At 38.7% G+C, this 14484-nt stretch overlaps 1 protein-coding gene across 5 annotated transcripts in view; it reads left to right on the top strand.

Annotated features, from left to right (window-relative positions):
- The window catches only part of bcar3 (BCAR3 adaptor protein, NSP family member), a 54183-nt gene that overhangs the window by 33346 nt on the left and 6353 nt on the right, over window positions 1-14484 (top strand). For 4 of the 5 annotated variants that reach the window (XM_052563071.1, XM_052563073.1, XM_052563072.1 and 1 more), the window contains one exon: window positions 12469-12597. In XM_052563071.1, coding sequence (XP_052419031.1) covers window positions 12469-12597 — 129 coding nt within the window. Of the gene's footprint in view, window positions 1-2612; window positions 2761-12468; window positions 12598-14484 lie in introns of those variants that run through there. The other variant, XM_052563074.1, reaches the window with a different exon arrangement.

The raw sequence follows: 14484 nt of genomic DNA, 5'->3' as shown, positions 1-14484 counted from the left end.
ATCAAATTTTCTTCTTGTCTGCATTTTTTGCATGCTCAGAAAAAAAACATGTAGCAAGATGGAATCAAAGGTTTCCCAGATTACCCTAACTCACCCTACTTCAGCTAGAAACGGTCACATGCAAGCACTTTACACTTTGAACTATGCTCTCTTGAAGTGAAGTCAGACATGTATTTAAAATTTATTTTTTGCTCTTATGTACAAAAACATCCCGCTGGCTGCTTTCTTTAGCGGACTGTGGAAAGGCAGATTTGCTTGCAGGACCATGGTGATTTTATTGAGCATAATTAGGTAGTTTAGGAGCCCACTCTCAGGGAGAACATTCCAGTGTTGGTCCGAGGGTGTGCCAGCCAGCCATTATGTCTTTGTTTACCTCTTAAGAGCAATCTGGGAGAAACATAAATCTGTTGATAGACATCCAACTTTTTGCATCCAAAAATGGCTCTGAATTATGTAGGACATACACTACACTTTATTGTTTTAAATATTCATTTAATTTTGTTGGTAAAGTAAACGGTCCCTCAGAGAGCGGTTCAAAAGAGAGGGGCGGAGTCAACAGAGCTAATTTGCATTTAAAGGAAAATGCTACAAAACGGCTTGCTCTGAAAAGAGTGTTGTTTTACACTACCAACTATGTTACAGACTTTTCATTAAGATCCTAAAGTAATCATATCAACTTGGATAATGGGCATCCGATGACCCCTTTAAAAGTCTTTGAACTCTTTGCACAGACAGTCAGATGCTCCTGCTTCCACTGAAGTACAAAATGCTCTTTGGATCAGTTTTCTTCTGGTCAAAGAAAACTTAAACTGCTGTGCAAATACAATTATTTATAATAATAAAAAAAATATATGGGGAATTTTTTTTTAAATCATTTTCACTAAAGGATTTTTGTGCGCAGACCCCACAAAAATTCTGATATTAGGAAATAATGTTTTAAAAGGTCCTTTCACTAAATAGCCACACAATATTAAAAGGTGCAAATAACACCCACACACACTCACAAAACAGACTCACCTCACACAAACACTGTGAGCTTTATTCAGTCCGGTCAAATGGTCTGGAAAACATGAATTCTCTTCTGTCTTCTAAACTTACTGGTTTCCAAGTGCCTCTTTTACTCTCTGACTCTTTTCTATGGGGCGGGGGTTAATTTTCCTGAAAATGACAGAACCTGTAAGGCTGTTAACAAATAGGTTAATCAAGAAAAAAGCCACAGTTACCACCCCCACCCCACCAACTATAGCCGCAATAACACTAAGTGCTGTTTGTGTGTGACTAGAGACAGAGTAGTCTTGTTATTTAAACCCCAGTGGGAGAAATGAGTGAATTTGGCCGTCTGGGACCCTTCAGGCTCAACCGAGCTCTCTTCTCAGGGTCAGGATAGTCCCAGCTGGGGAAGAGGGCCCTGCCTGCTGGGGGAATGCTCTTTTATATTAACCCCCTGCTGTTACTGAAACCCAGCTGGATTTTAGAGTGATGTTGTGATGATACTAAAAGACACAGTCCTGGTCCTTCAGTGCAGACCTGTCACACAGTATCACCACTCTCCTCATCTGCCTGGAAAACTGCTCCTAAAAGTAGTCCACAGGAAATGCTCGCTCTTGTCTAAAAATATTAATTTCAAATGTCATTAGTGATAAGCAATGTTTTTTTTTTCATGTCACTGAACTGCTGGATATCAGATTTTCTCTCTGCATGTTCTCATTTACTTGCAATATGTGTCAGCACTGTTCTTTATTTTGTTTTGTTATGAAGTGATAATTCTCATATATATTTTTTAGACCCTGATAATCAAGCCTACATAGAATTTGAGCATATGCAATGCTGCAGCTTTCTGTGAAATCTAGTATTTGTTTGTTAAACATAGTATATTGGTTAATTTAATTACAAATAATGAGTTAATACTTCTACTCAATTTAACCCAATTTATCATGCTTAAATCACAAATCTTTTTCTAAAATCAGTGCAAACAAATCAGGGAAAGTGTGCAGATTGCATTTAGAAATGATATGTGAATATGATTCATGAAATTAGCAGCATTAGTCAGTCGATGTGGAATTTTTGAAATGGCAGCAGAATACAGCTATACATACCTCAGATCTCAAAGCATAATATTTACTTGCTTTTTACTAGCTTCACAAGCTTCTGTTAATTGTCCAGTTAGTGACTGAAAATCTCAAGATGTCTAAATATAATCTTCACTCATTCACTAATTAGCATATACCTAAAGAAAAAAGCAAGGAAAAGAGAAAATACAAGAAATAAAAAATGTGAAGTCCTAATATAAATACATCTTTTCTATCCCATTCTCTCCTCATCTTTTTTTCTGACAAGCTGTTAGAGGTTTTGGGGAAAGGGGGGTTGGTTTGGAGGCTGGCTGTGTGGCGCTCATGCAGATGGCTGTCCTCTGATTGGCTGGAAAGTCATATCACATGGAGTTTAGCTCGGCTCCTTACATGGGCTGCCCGGGGGTGAGAGCAACAGCATGGAGCAGCATATGCACTGCTGAGCGCTCAAACACATGCACACACACTCACACTCACTCATGCACACTCGCACTGAGAGAGTTCACAGTTAGTCGCTGGGCAGCTAACATGCTTCTGTTCACTGGAGGTATAAAGCACTGAGTTTGTAAGAGTATTTCCACTGATGAGTGCCACAGAAACAAGAGAGATGTCGGAGAGATGCAATATTCTGAGGACCATCACGGCAGCTTTGTGCTGCTTCTATCAGAAGAGCTCTGTTATTGGAGCCAAGGTGAGTAAAAGCTTGATAAAATTACATCTGTATAGACTTACATGTCAGTTTATGCATTTTAATAGCATCAAATTCATGTGTAATATTTATTATATTTATATTTTAACAACTGTTTAGTGTTCATTTACATAAATATGTAACAATTTATGTTGGTTAGCAGTAAAATGTAAATATAAATGGTAAAATTCTATAAATAATCTGTAGCATTATTTCTTAAAAAAAAGGACATTTTTGAAAAGGCAACAAAAAATGTGGCAGAAAGAAAAAGATTGATAGAAAGGTGCCATAAAAAGCAGGTCCATGTGTAGTTTTATTGTGGCAGTCTTTGGTCTGGGATCTTTAGATATATGGCTTTGTTTCATTATAGTAAGTGAAGGCGTCAGGCACACACTCACTTACAAGAGTGTATGTGTTTCTCTTCCCATTCACTTGTAATTGTTTAACTGCACACCCTCCTCCTTTTGTCTTAAAACCATTTAACCAGTATTGATTGATATCCTTTATCTCTGTGGCTTGCAAATGGGTCGTAAGTGTGAACACGTGCAGTTCTATTCACTCATCTAATGTCATGTGATAAGGACAGAGAGCTGCTCAGGTCGGGTTGAGTGAATTTATGGGTGATATAAAATTGGTTGCTTTGCATGAGGCTGTTACAGTTTTATATGGAACCGATGTGGGAAGGAAACCATCAGCCAACGGGTCATACAACTATTCAAAACGTATGGATTATTAATAGCAAGAATGTTCAAAGACTTACATTACACAGAGACTATAGGGGGTTTTGGCCAACAGGATGAAATGCATTCAGATTTCGGAGTGGATTGAAGGACTCTCCACAGGTGTAGCTAATCGGTTCTTTCTTTCTGAGGGCGCATGAACTACTGATCTATGGTCCATCAAAATCTAGAACACAATAAAGCAGAGCATGTTAGGAAACAGAAATTCACTGAACAGTCCTGCTTTTCATTCCTGTAGTTCAAACACCAGAGCATGGCACTAGCAACACCATCATAGGTTCAATTCCCAGGGAGTGCATGAACTGAAAAGATGGATAGCATTGCTTTGAATAAAAGTGTGGGCCAATTGCATGAATGCAAATTGCACCAGCACTGATCACAGATTCCTGGTTTAATTTATCAGTCTATATTTTCGAATGCTAAGGCTGAATTGGCCAGAAATAGCAGCATGTTTGTTATTTCTCGCGTCTGGCCGGCCAACTCATCGGATCCTCGCTCTCAGGGCTCGAGCGTCTGTTGAAAACATTCGGGTCTGGTCCACATTTTTTTGGCTTGTTTCTAAAAATAGCGCTAGGTTGTCATGGAGACTTCCGGTCTTTGCGATGGTGTTGGGGGGTCAATGGGCAATAGAGGGACAGAGAGGGCAGTGTTGGTGCCTCTTGTATGAATTCTTTCTTTTGGGAGGAAGTTTCTCACAGAACAGCTTCAGTCATAGAAAGCTTTATCTGGCAGCGAGTGACTTCTAAGTAAATTTCTCCATGGTGAAAATAACTTGAGGGCTTTATTTTGGTCAGTGTGAGGGGCAGCTGTGGTGTGTACTGTACGGTACAGCTGTGAATGTCTTCCACCCTACAGAGGCTTGAAACTCAAACCGTGACAAGTCTGCCTTAAATAAACAGGCTTACTCGTTTGGCAGAGACGTATATTTACACCTGACAGACATGAATGACAGACTTTAATGAATGTCGAATAAATCGCTCTTCTCAGTCAGTTCTTAAGGCATGTGTTTTGTGGGACACTGGTGTGGCATCATTTAGATGGCATCAAGTTAAAAGTAGTCTAACCCCGAACAGTGTCAGTGTTGGTTCATTGAAATTAACTGAAAGGAATCATGTCTCCTTTTCTCTAACCCTTCCCACACACACGGGACAGGCAGCAGAGGTTCTCCATGCCCTGACAGTGTAACAAGCAGAAGTATCATGGCTGTGGCAGAAATAAAAGCTCAACAGAGCAGTGGGACAGCGGGAAGGCTGTCTGATTGACAGGCTGTCGGAGAGGTGCTGACACAGCCTGGCACAGTCCCTTCAGTCTACACCAAAAGTTTCACCTCCTGTCGGAGAAAAAAGAATATGTTTTTGGACCAGGGAATAAACACATAATTCTATGTGTTCACCAACTGGCAGAGTGACCAAGCAACAATTTTATCCATTGAAAAATGGGCATTATGTACCAGAACAGAACCAAAAACAGCTACCCTTCTGAAACACCACTTAACACCTGTGTTTGGAGCTGAACAGGAAAGACATTTCAGAGTCAGAGCAAGCCATTACATTTTGATGAAAAATTACAATCATTTTTTTATGCAATAATGTGCACTGAATCATTCAGAGAATGAACACTAACAATTTGGCTTTCTAAATCTTTTGTTATCTACATTTCAAATGTGTTCAAAAAGGAATGCTGTATAATTTGGAAACTTGAGGAAAAAAACAGTTTTGTTTTTCGTCAGTTTTATCTTCTCTGATTCTGCCTTCCTCAAGCAATCCATAGGACTTCAAGGCATTCTCCAGGCTCAGGGCTTTCCTTTCCAACAGGATGGCTTCCAGCAATTTTGAGTCCCCAGGACAAGCGTGTCCCCTACTTTCCCCCTTCTCTCGTTTGCTATACAGCAATTTGAGCACGCTTGAGGAAACATTAAAAAGAGGCCATGTTCAAAGTGATTCAGCACAGCTGCCCCAGGCCCTAATCTCCCCTTCTGCCCTCCTTACAAAGCCAGGGCTGGGCCACGCTGATTGGGACAGAATGAGTGGAATGAGGGGGCTGGGGGATCATAGATTGAAATGGAGAAAATGTGATTAAATAAGAGAAAGAGAGAGAATCTAGCTTTTTTCCTGAAACTAAGATGCCCTCTCAATCCACACAATGTATGATAAGATTTGACTAGATTATTAGAATTAGTCTTTCTTAGAATTAGTTAGAATGGAGAGAAAAGTCAATATATCAAAGTATTGACATTTTATGACTTTGTCTTTAATACTGTAGCAAATATAATAAACTAACAAATAATAATAATAATAATAATAATAAAAATGGTGTGAGGATATAACTGAAAAAATACATTGACAAATTGTTGAGTATAATATTGTATAGCCAGGTTCATGCTGGTTCTCATCCCTAAATTGCACCAAAAATGTGTATTTTAAATCAATTTAAAAGGATCATAAATTTCACGAGCATCCGTCACATCCCCAGACTCTTGACGGACTGTTCCTTTCAGCTAAGATTTGGGCTGCCCTGTCCAGGAATACATGACGATGGCAGACACCCCGGGGACCATCTAAATGGACAATGTGATGGGGGTGAGATAAGAGAGGAAGAGGTCCTGTGTTTAAAGTCCCAGGAGGCTGATGGGACACTCTGATGGCCCTCTTTGTTTACTCTGGTCCAGGAAGGGTGTGACCCAACACCAAAGCCCAGACCAGGTCGATTGTCCTGCACATAAGAGGCTGCTAATGACCCACTGAACCCTTTGGGAATCTCAGCCTACAGTTTTGAGACAGGGGGTCTCCATCCTTCAAGCCCCCACAGGAAACAGCAGGAAATAACAAGATCTTGACATTTTATATGTTAATGTGAGTGATGCTTAACCATGCAAAGTCACCACCACAGTGTGAGGACAGTTGATGCCAAGGTCTTCAAAGTCGTTTTTAGCACATTGCTATACATCTGCTGGGATGTTCTGACTGGCTTCTAGGGTCTTTGATTTTTGTTTTAGGTCTGTTAATCATCCAGCTATTGTAAGTCAGATACCTCAACTCAACAAACTGCAACATTCAAGGTATTACTTATGCCTGTAGCACAAATGGTGTTAAAATCTCTAATCATTAGAACAAGTATTACTAACTATCTACTTGTACCATTGGATTAGCAGTCCTGCTGGTTTCTATCACAACATTCATGAAAATGATCTCCATCTTCAGACATGCACTTTGCCATAATCTGCACAATTTCCAAATCAAACATGGATTTTTTTTAAAGTTCACTCGCTAAGCTGCTGAACGGCCCCTTGTGGAGCAAACTAAAGAGGATTAGATGTTCAAGAATCAGCAGGAGAATGTCATCTCATCCATAAGCATCACCCAAAAGCAGCTTTCCAGATCTAATTCAGCCTCTGAGCGCATCATCTTTGACCAGAAAAGCCATGAGAACAGTCAGTTCTGACGTGTGCCAATATGATCTAATGTGCGCTTAGTCACTCAGCCATGCTTCTGATGTCTCATGAACTACTACAGAGAATGGCTCTTATTAATACTGCAAAGTGTCTCATATATTGTCATTATGACGCTCATCTGTCTGACGATTACTAACCTGTGCGCTGCACTTACCCAATGTGACCTTTGAACCTTAATTCAATATATCCAAATGCTTCACATTCAAAATGCATGCCACTATTTAAAAAGAGCCTTAGCAATCAGCCACTCAGATGTGCAAAGATAAATATGGCAATATATAAATGGTTACAACTAAAAGTAGAGGTGATTCATTTGATGTACAAATACATCTACACCGCTGCTCGATGGAGAGATTATCCGTCATGCTGCTATCGAGCTGCTCGAGCAATTGAGCGTTGGCTATTTTTAAACATTTATGGCCTCAGTGCACCTCTAAATGGATCCACGATGTCGTAGCGCAGAATGAATGCAACGGCCATGCCAGATAAACACCACCTCAGCTGGCATGTAATCACAAAGCAGTCATAAAACCTAAAACGTGGACATAAGGTCCAAAAAATATTTGCATTCCATACAACCAGAATACAGTCTCGTGCTCATATGTTTTTACTAAAAGTTATATTTTTATCTGTTGTTTAAGTCACTGTATTGTGTAATACAGTTGAAGACACTAAGCAAAAACAAGTGCTTTGGGATGATTTTCCCAGCCAGGGTAAAAGTATGTGTCATCTGGTCACTGTAATTTGTGGCTTGCGGGGTGTTGGCTTGGCTCGCTGTTGTCTAAATGAAGAGGGGTGTGACGCCCGTCCCTCACTACAATACCAGAGGCATCAGAGTATATTTCAGTCCTCGCTGTGGCCTGGGTTTGTCAGTCTCTATACATAGCAAGGATCTTAGAAGCTTCTCCATATAAAGGGAAAAACTGTCTGTTGTGTGGCATGACTTGAATAAATTCACAAAAGCGCAGAACTGCTTTCAAAGAAATGCACAACTCCTTAATTCAGTGGGTTTGTTACAACCTTTCAAGTAATCATAATACCTGACCATCTAAAAAGTGCCCTTCAGACAGAGTCCTCTGAAAACACTTTTTTAAAGCTATTGAATGATCAGTAAAAGAGAGTTGACATGAGGATAAATCGGCCAGGATTATCCACTAGCTGCTCAAAAAAGGAAATGACAAGACTGCCATATGTTTGTGCGAGATGCTTTCCCAACACAAATCAGCAACTCAGAGGCTAGAATTAAGAGATCTTATGGCAGAATTTATATCTCTCCTAGCAATCAGCTGTTGGCTATCCACTTAGGGTCAAATGATCTATAAAGGAGTAAAGCAAAGTGTTTGAAACCCCCATCAAATAATATATATATTTTTTTTAAATTACAAATTTATACATTAAATTTTTAAGAGCTTTTTAAGTATTCTGCTTCAAAATGTGCCTAACAACACTCTTAAAATGATTCAGAAATAAATAACCTGTTTACATAGTTGATATATCTGACATTATTTGAATATGGGCAAGCCAAAAGGCTCTTGTAATCCTTGATATCAATCAATTTAGAATGATTGTTGTTATTATATGATGGTGTATATGATAATTGGAGGATGTCCAATCAATTGCACAAGCTTTCATGCTTCAAGCTTTTCCCTGTGAGACGTGTTTTTTTTGCTATATAGAGAAGTGTCTTTGTCATATTTAAAGATGTCCAGCATTGCCAGGCCTGTGTGAAGTGGTTTGTTGTGGACCGCAGTGACAGATTGTGGTCAGTAAGATCCTAATAACTGTCTGACATGCTTGACAGACACTGCTTAGACTTATATATATAGAGAGAGAGAGAGATAGAGAGAGAGAGAGAGAGAGAGAGAGAGAGAGAGAGACTGACAGCTAAGAATCTTCTCAACATCACAGGAAACTGATGTAGCTCAGTTTTAATTGAAGTGAAATTTGATTTTCACACGCTACACAGATTTTTATTGTCCTTTTGATTGGTTTTACCAAATAATGTGTGTCTTGCTAATTATTTTGTATAATATTATAAACATTGCCCATTAATACAAGAGTAGTCCATATGCACCAGGTTCTAGTTTCTATTATGAGATCACTTGTTATGATTATTGATGTCATTGTACATCACCATGGCTCTCGGCAATAATCAGATGTCTTGGCAGTTTTAAGAAAACCCAAAGCTCTTAATCATCAAGCCATTAAAGCTATTTCAATCTACAAAGCAACAACGACACACTAAAATTGGACTATATAATAAAAATACACAACAGCATCACTGGCTCTTTGGCCGGTGTGCGATTCAGCTGACTTAATTAAATCAAACAGTGTGTAACAATCATAGTTTCCACTTCTGAGTGCATGCATGCCCACACACACACACACACACACACACACACACACACACACACAGTCAGTCATTCATCAATTCCAATTACCTTTGCCCTTTTGTTGGTTTCATTTGACATATTACTCAATAGACCACAACTACAAAGTTGAAACGAGGAGTCCTGCTGGGAATTTCCCCCTCACGCACAGATTTAGCTTGGGGTTATGCTGCAGTGCTGTGCTTGAGTACCTACTGCTTACAACTACCAGCTAGAGCACAAAGGTACCACTTTAGGTCTCTGGAGTTAGTTACCACACATAGATGACATTCCAAGAACTTCATGTTTGAAATCCCCTTTCTAAATTATGTAACATCCTTTTTTTTTGCCCTGGTTGTACAATTAAAAACACAGCATTCAGTTCAAAAATCACAAATTCAGGAAAATAAGGGTTTATGATCGAGAAAAACAGGTTAAAGAGTTAAAAAGTTTAGCATCTGTAAGTAGTGTTTGATCGATATATCGGCCGATATCTACCATTTTCAAATATCGGCATCGGCCAATACGTTTTTTTTTCTGCTTGGCTGATATGTTCAAGGCATGCCACAGTATTTTGTATTTTTATTTTGACGGCGCTGAGAAGGGTAGCAACTGAACGTACACAGCTCACATTCTCCCTCTTATTCGCTGCTGTCATTAGCAGTTCTGTCTAATACGGATAGAAGTCTGTTTATTAATCAGATAGAATGGTTAAACAAAAAAATTTATGTATACAGGAAGTATTACAACAATTTCTTTTATATTATTAGGCAAACCTAATACTTACCCGTTTGCTGTCAACATTAGGCAAATATACATTTATATAATTTTAACAATTTTTTTTAATGGCTAATGAACATTTAATTTCACAAACCTTGCAAGCTTGGTCAAATCAAGCTGTGAGATCTTGTGAAGTGTGCGTGTGTATCCAGCATGATTGTGTGTTCTCTGTGTGATGGTCGGTCCGTGTGAATTTAATGCTTTAAACTTTAAACTCATGATTTCAAATTATGCTGTGATTTATGCATTTGCCCACCCTCATATTCATGTCATTTTCTCTGTGTGCTGTATGTAAAATGAGTGTTTCCCTTGCTTTATTTGAAAAATATGATTCCTAATGCCAGGGTCCGATTTGTGGGGAAAAAAAAAACAGAGGGGGGGATGTTTTGAAACATTTTAAATTCATACAAATAAATCATGAAACTATATGATGGCATGCGCTAATTAGCATATTTATGATGTAAGTGCATCGTATTGTATTGCCTCCCTGTGCTCACATACTGCAGTTTAATTTAGCCATTTAATTTAATTCTCAATAAAACTGTTTTTATTACTATATTTTAATGTTTGTTGTCAGACAACAGAATGAATATTACAATGACTGAAATGCGGTCCATTAAGACTACACAACCAGCTCTCAAACATTAATCTGCACTAATGAAATCAAATACACATACGATAAAGTACGTGGTTGTGCTGTGACTGATGTCGGCTATACTTGCTTGTAAAATAGAGTTAGAAGCAACAGAATCTCTTTCTCTCTGCGCTCGCTGAACACAACAGATGCAGAGAGAGAGTCTCGCGCTGGGGAAGAGACCTCGCGCTCGGACGGCAGCACCAGAGAGTCTCAGAGACTAAATAATGATTGTCCAAAAAGTTGCTAAATTTGTTGCTAGTCGCCGTTTTGGAAAAAAGGCGCTAAATCTAAAAGTTGCTAAAAGTTACCAACTCCACTGTCCAGCGGACCGGCTTCAACCGTCTCGCAAGTGTTGCTAGGCTATTACTCGTGAGGTGTATTTAATCAGATAGCGCCGTGGGTGGGACATTGAGCAAGTCTGCAGAGTGGTGAATACAGAGAGGCTGCGCGCCAGCCAAAGTAGCGGCAGAAAGGCGGAAATCCCACGCATCCCCCCTGGCAAGTCGCACCCTGTACACAAACTTCCCAGAATACTGAGTGCCCTTTTGGTAACAGTGTTTACTTCATTTTTTATTATATTTTAGTTAAATATTTATTTGTGAAAAACACTTTGTCATCTAAAGTATTAGTATGTTTATTTTACACATTCATTCAAAAAAGTATAATTATATCGGCTTTATATCTGCTATCGGCCCCCTGCTTTCCAAGATATCTGCATCGACATCGGCTGTCAAAAAACAATATCAGTCGACCACTATCTGTAAGATTTTAACATGTTTTTGAAAGAAGTCTTCTTCTGCTCACCAAGGATGTGTTTATTTGATTAAAAATAGTAAACATTAATATTGTTTACTACTTTATTATAACAATTTAAAATAAATTGCTGAGTTGATGCTCAAGGAATATTATAATCAATAATGAAAACAGTTGTGCCGTTTAATATTTTTGGGGAAGCCATGAAAATTTCTCCCCAAAAATCTTTATAATACATTTCTCTCACATGCTGCACTGCCCCAAACCCTGTACTAATACTTTTAGTAGGTCTGTACTATTAATACTGTTTAGCAAGCAAATTATAATGTTTTAAAAGAATGTTAACATTAGGTTTCACAAACTAGCAATGAATAATTTATTATTTAATTAATAAAGCTTTATTCATTGATAACATATTAGATGTGCCGGACAATGGTACTGTATATCATTCCAAACACAACCAGACTCTTTTGACAACAGAAGAACATTATTACAACTCCTATTTGTTGATAAACAACAATGGCATGTGCTGTTAAGACATGGAGGATATTGCGAAAATTAAAATTGCATAATCTGTCTACATTTCAGTTGCATTTCTTTTAAGCAGCTTATTGACAAGAAATTTTCCTCACTTGTGAAATCCACAACCCTCTAAGGTGACAAGCATTTTTCCATCAAACCAGAAAATCCATGATGAATCACAGCAGTGGGGCGTGTGTGCAGGTAAAGGTACGGCTTGCCCCGTGGCTGAAGGAGGCGGAGACAGACAGGAAGAGGGAGGGACTTATGTGTCACTGTAAACAGATCGGCACAGGAAGCACAGATCCATCATCCAGTCAGATACTGAGTAACAGGGCAAAAAGAAGGGAGGGGAATAGAAAAAGAAACAAGACTAATACACATACTTCAATCATAGAGACTAACATACTATCTAGGGCCACCATGGCTCTTACAGACTCTTCTGTCCCCATCTATGTGCAGTTTTCGAGGGACAAGTACATCATGGATGGACCACCAGAGAAGCTTAGAAGAGAACTAGAAGAAGAACTGAAACTGAGCAGTGAGGAACCAAGGAGCCATGCCTGGTATCATGGAGCCATCCCTAGACAGGTACAACTTTTTTGGAATATTTCTGTTCTGAGTGGCTGTGTCCGTGATTTAATATAAGTATGGTTACCACATGTCTGCAATATTGTTCAGAAGTTAAATCTGGCTGAGAGTAGAGATCTTTCTGCTGTCAAAGCATAGCTGTTCTCTCCTTGTGTGACAGTGAAGTCATGCCTGTATCTGGCACTCAGACATTCACTTTCTTTGTAGAAAAGATAATGAATTAAAGACATGTGGCCATGTTTGCTTCAGCTAGAGCTCCGGCCAGTAATACTTGATTAAGGGAAGAAAACACTGAGGATATGACTTGCATTAGATGTTCTTATGGATAACTTGCTAATTGTACAAAAGGTACCATGGAAGTATCATGAAAAAAAAGGATGTAGGAGATCAGTATCATGGTTCTCTTATACCACATGCATCTACTTTCTTTTCTACTTACATCTGTTTACAAGTTACTTCAAAGAATAGTATTGTATTATCATGATTCATAGGCTACAGTGTCCTAATACTTAAAAAAACAGATCGCCAAAATTATGAAACGTATACATTATATATTTTACTAACAATAGATTACATATAAGCATGTTGTGCAAAATAATAACCTATGAATACAGTGACTAGTGTTCTAAAATATTCCTTTAATATGCAAATTTTACTTGCTTGGCTATGTGAAAGTACATATTAATGATTAGATGCTAGAAATAAGAAAAACAATAAGCATATAGAAGTGGCAAGTATTTGCTTTGCAAGGCCCAAGGGCTATGGTGTATTTAAGAACCTATGTAATGGTTGATCAGTTCTTGTTCTGAACTGGTTACAGGCGCCAAACCTGTCCAGAACAAGTAAAGTCACTTTCACACCCAGACTTGATCCATGACCAAGGAAAACAAAACGTCTCACTGAAACAAAACACTAAATGTGGAGTCTTGCCTGAATGCTTGTCAAACAGCAAAACTCAGAATAACAATATTTTCTAGTACAATTCACTGTGCTTAATAACTACATACTGGACGGTTCATTAACACCCAGCTTTATTCAAAAACACCCATCAACAGTTTCTCATCATTGCAAACATCACAGTGCTGACAGCTACAGATCCGCTCTTATGAAAACCATGTACCCTGGCTCCTCTTTCCCATGCTCCTTTGCAGGATTTGCCCCCTAAAACTGACAACTCATCCATCAACAATTGTAACAGAGCAAGAGTTGTTAATGCAGTGATGAATCATGACTGCTATTTGACCCAAGGTGTATTTATTTAACGCCATCAAATGATCAGAACTAGCAGCATTCATCTGGCTACTGCTTACACCAGAAATATAGTCAGAAAGAACAAACTTATTCATCATGGCTCAACACACCTCATGAATGACCTTAGAATATAGTACATGTACATCGAGTTCATGAGTAAGGTGCCCTTGTTGATTCTTTCTCTACAATCATGTTATCCATCAGCACTATTAAGAGGAATCAGCAGTTAGTTTGATTCTTTTGAGTGGTCCTTGAATCTCTACACACACTGTGATTCTCAAAAAACCCTTGACAGCATGTGTGCTGCACTACAGCTCGTGTTTACCCATGAGTCTTTCAGCCAGACGAGTCTGACCTGCTCGGCTCGAGTTAATCAAACAAACTACAGACAAGGAAAGAGGAAAGACAGGCATTTTCCGATTTGACACGCATCACTTTATGACCAGTGGAGTGAAATGACATGTGCTTGATTTCAAAGTGTTTCCTGTAAATGCCGTTTGTGTTTTGTTAGTCACTGAAAGGAGAAGATGGTAAAAGATGAATACTTATTAATAACAGATGACAAGACAGGCTGCAACTTGTGAAACTATGCATACTTGGACATAAACAAAAAGCTAAGCTTTTTAGCTGCTGTTT

The sequence above is a fragment of the Carassius gibelio genome, chromosome B8, assembly GCF_023724105.1.
Source record: "Carassius gibelio isolate Cgi1373 ecotype wild population from Czech Republic chromosome B8, carGib1.2-hapl.c, whole genome shotgun sequence".
Taxonomy (NCBI): domain Eukaryota; kingdom Metazoa; phylum Chordata; class Actinopteri; order Cypriniformes; family Cyprinidae; genus Carassius; species Carassius gibelio.
Note: the sequence above shows the minus strand (reverse complement) of the source record. Positions and strands in the feature narration are given on the sequence as shown.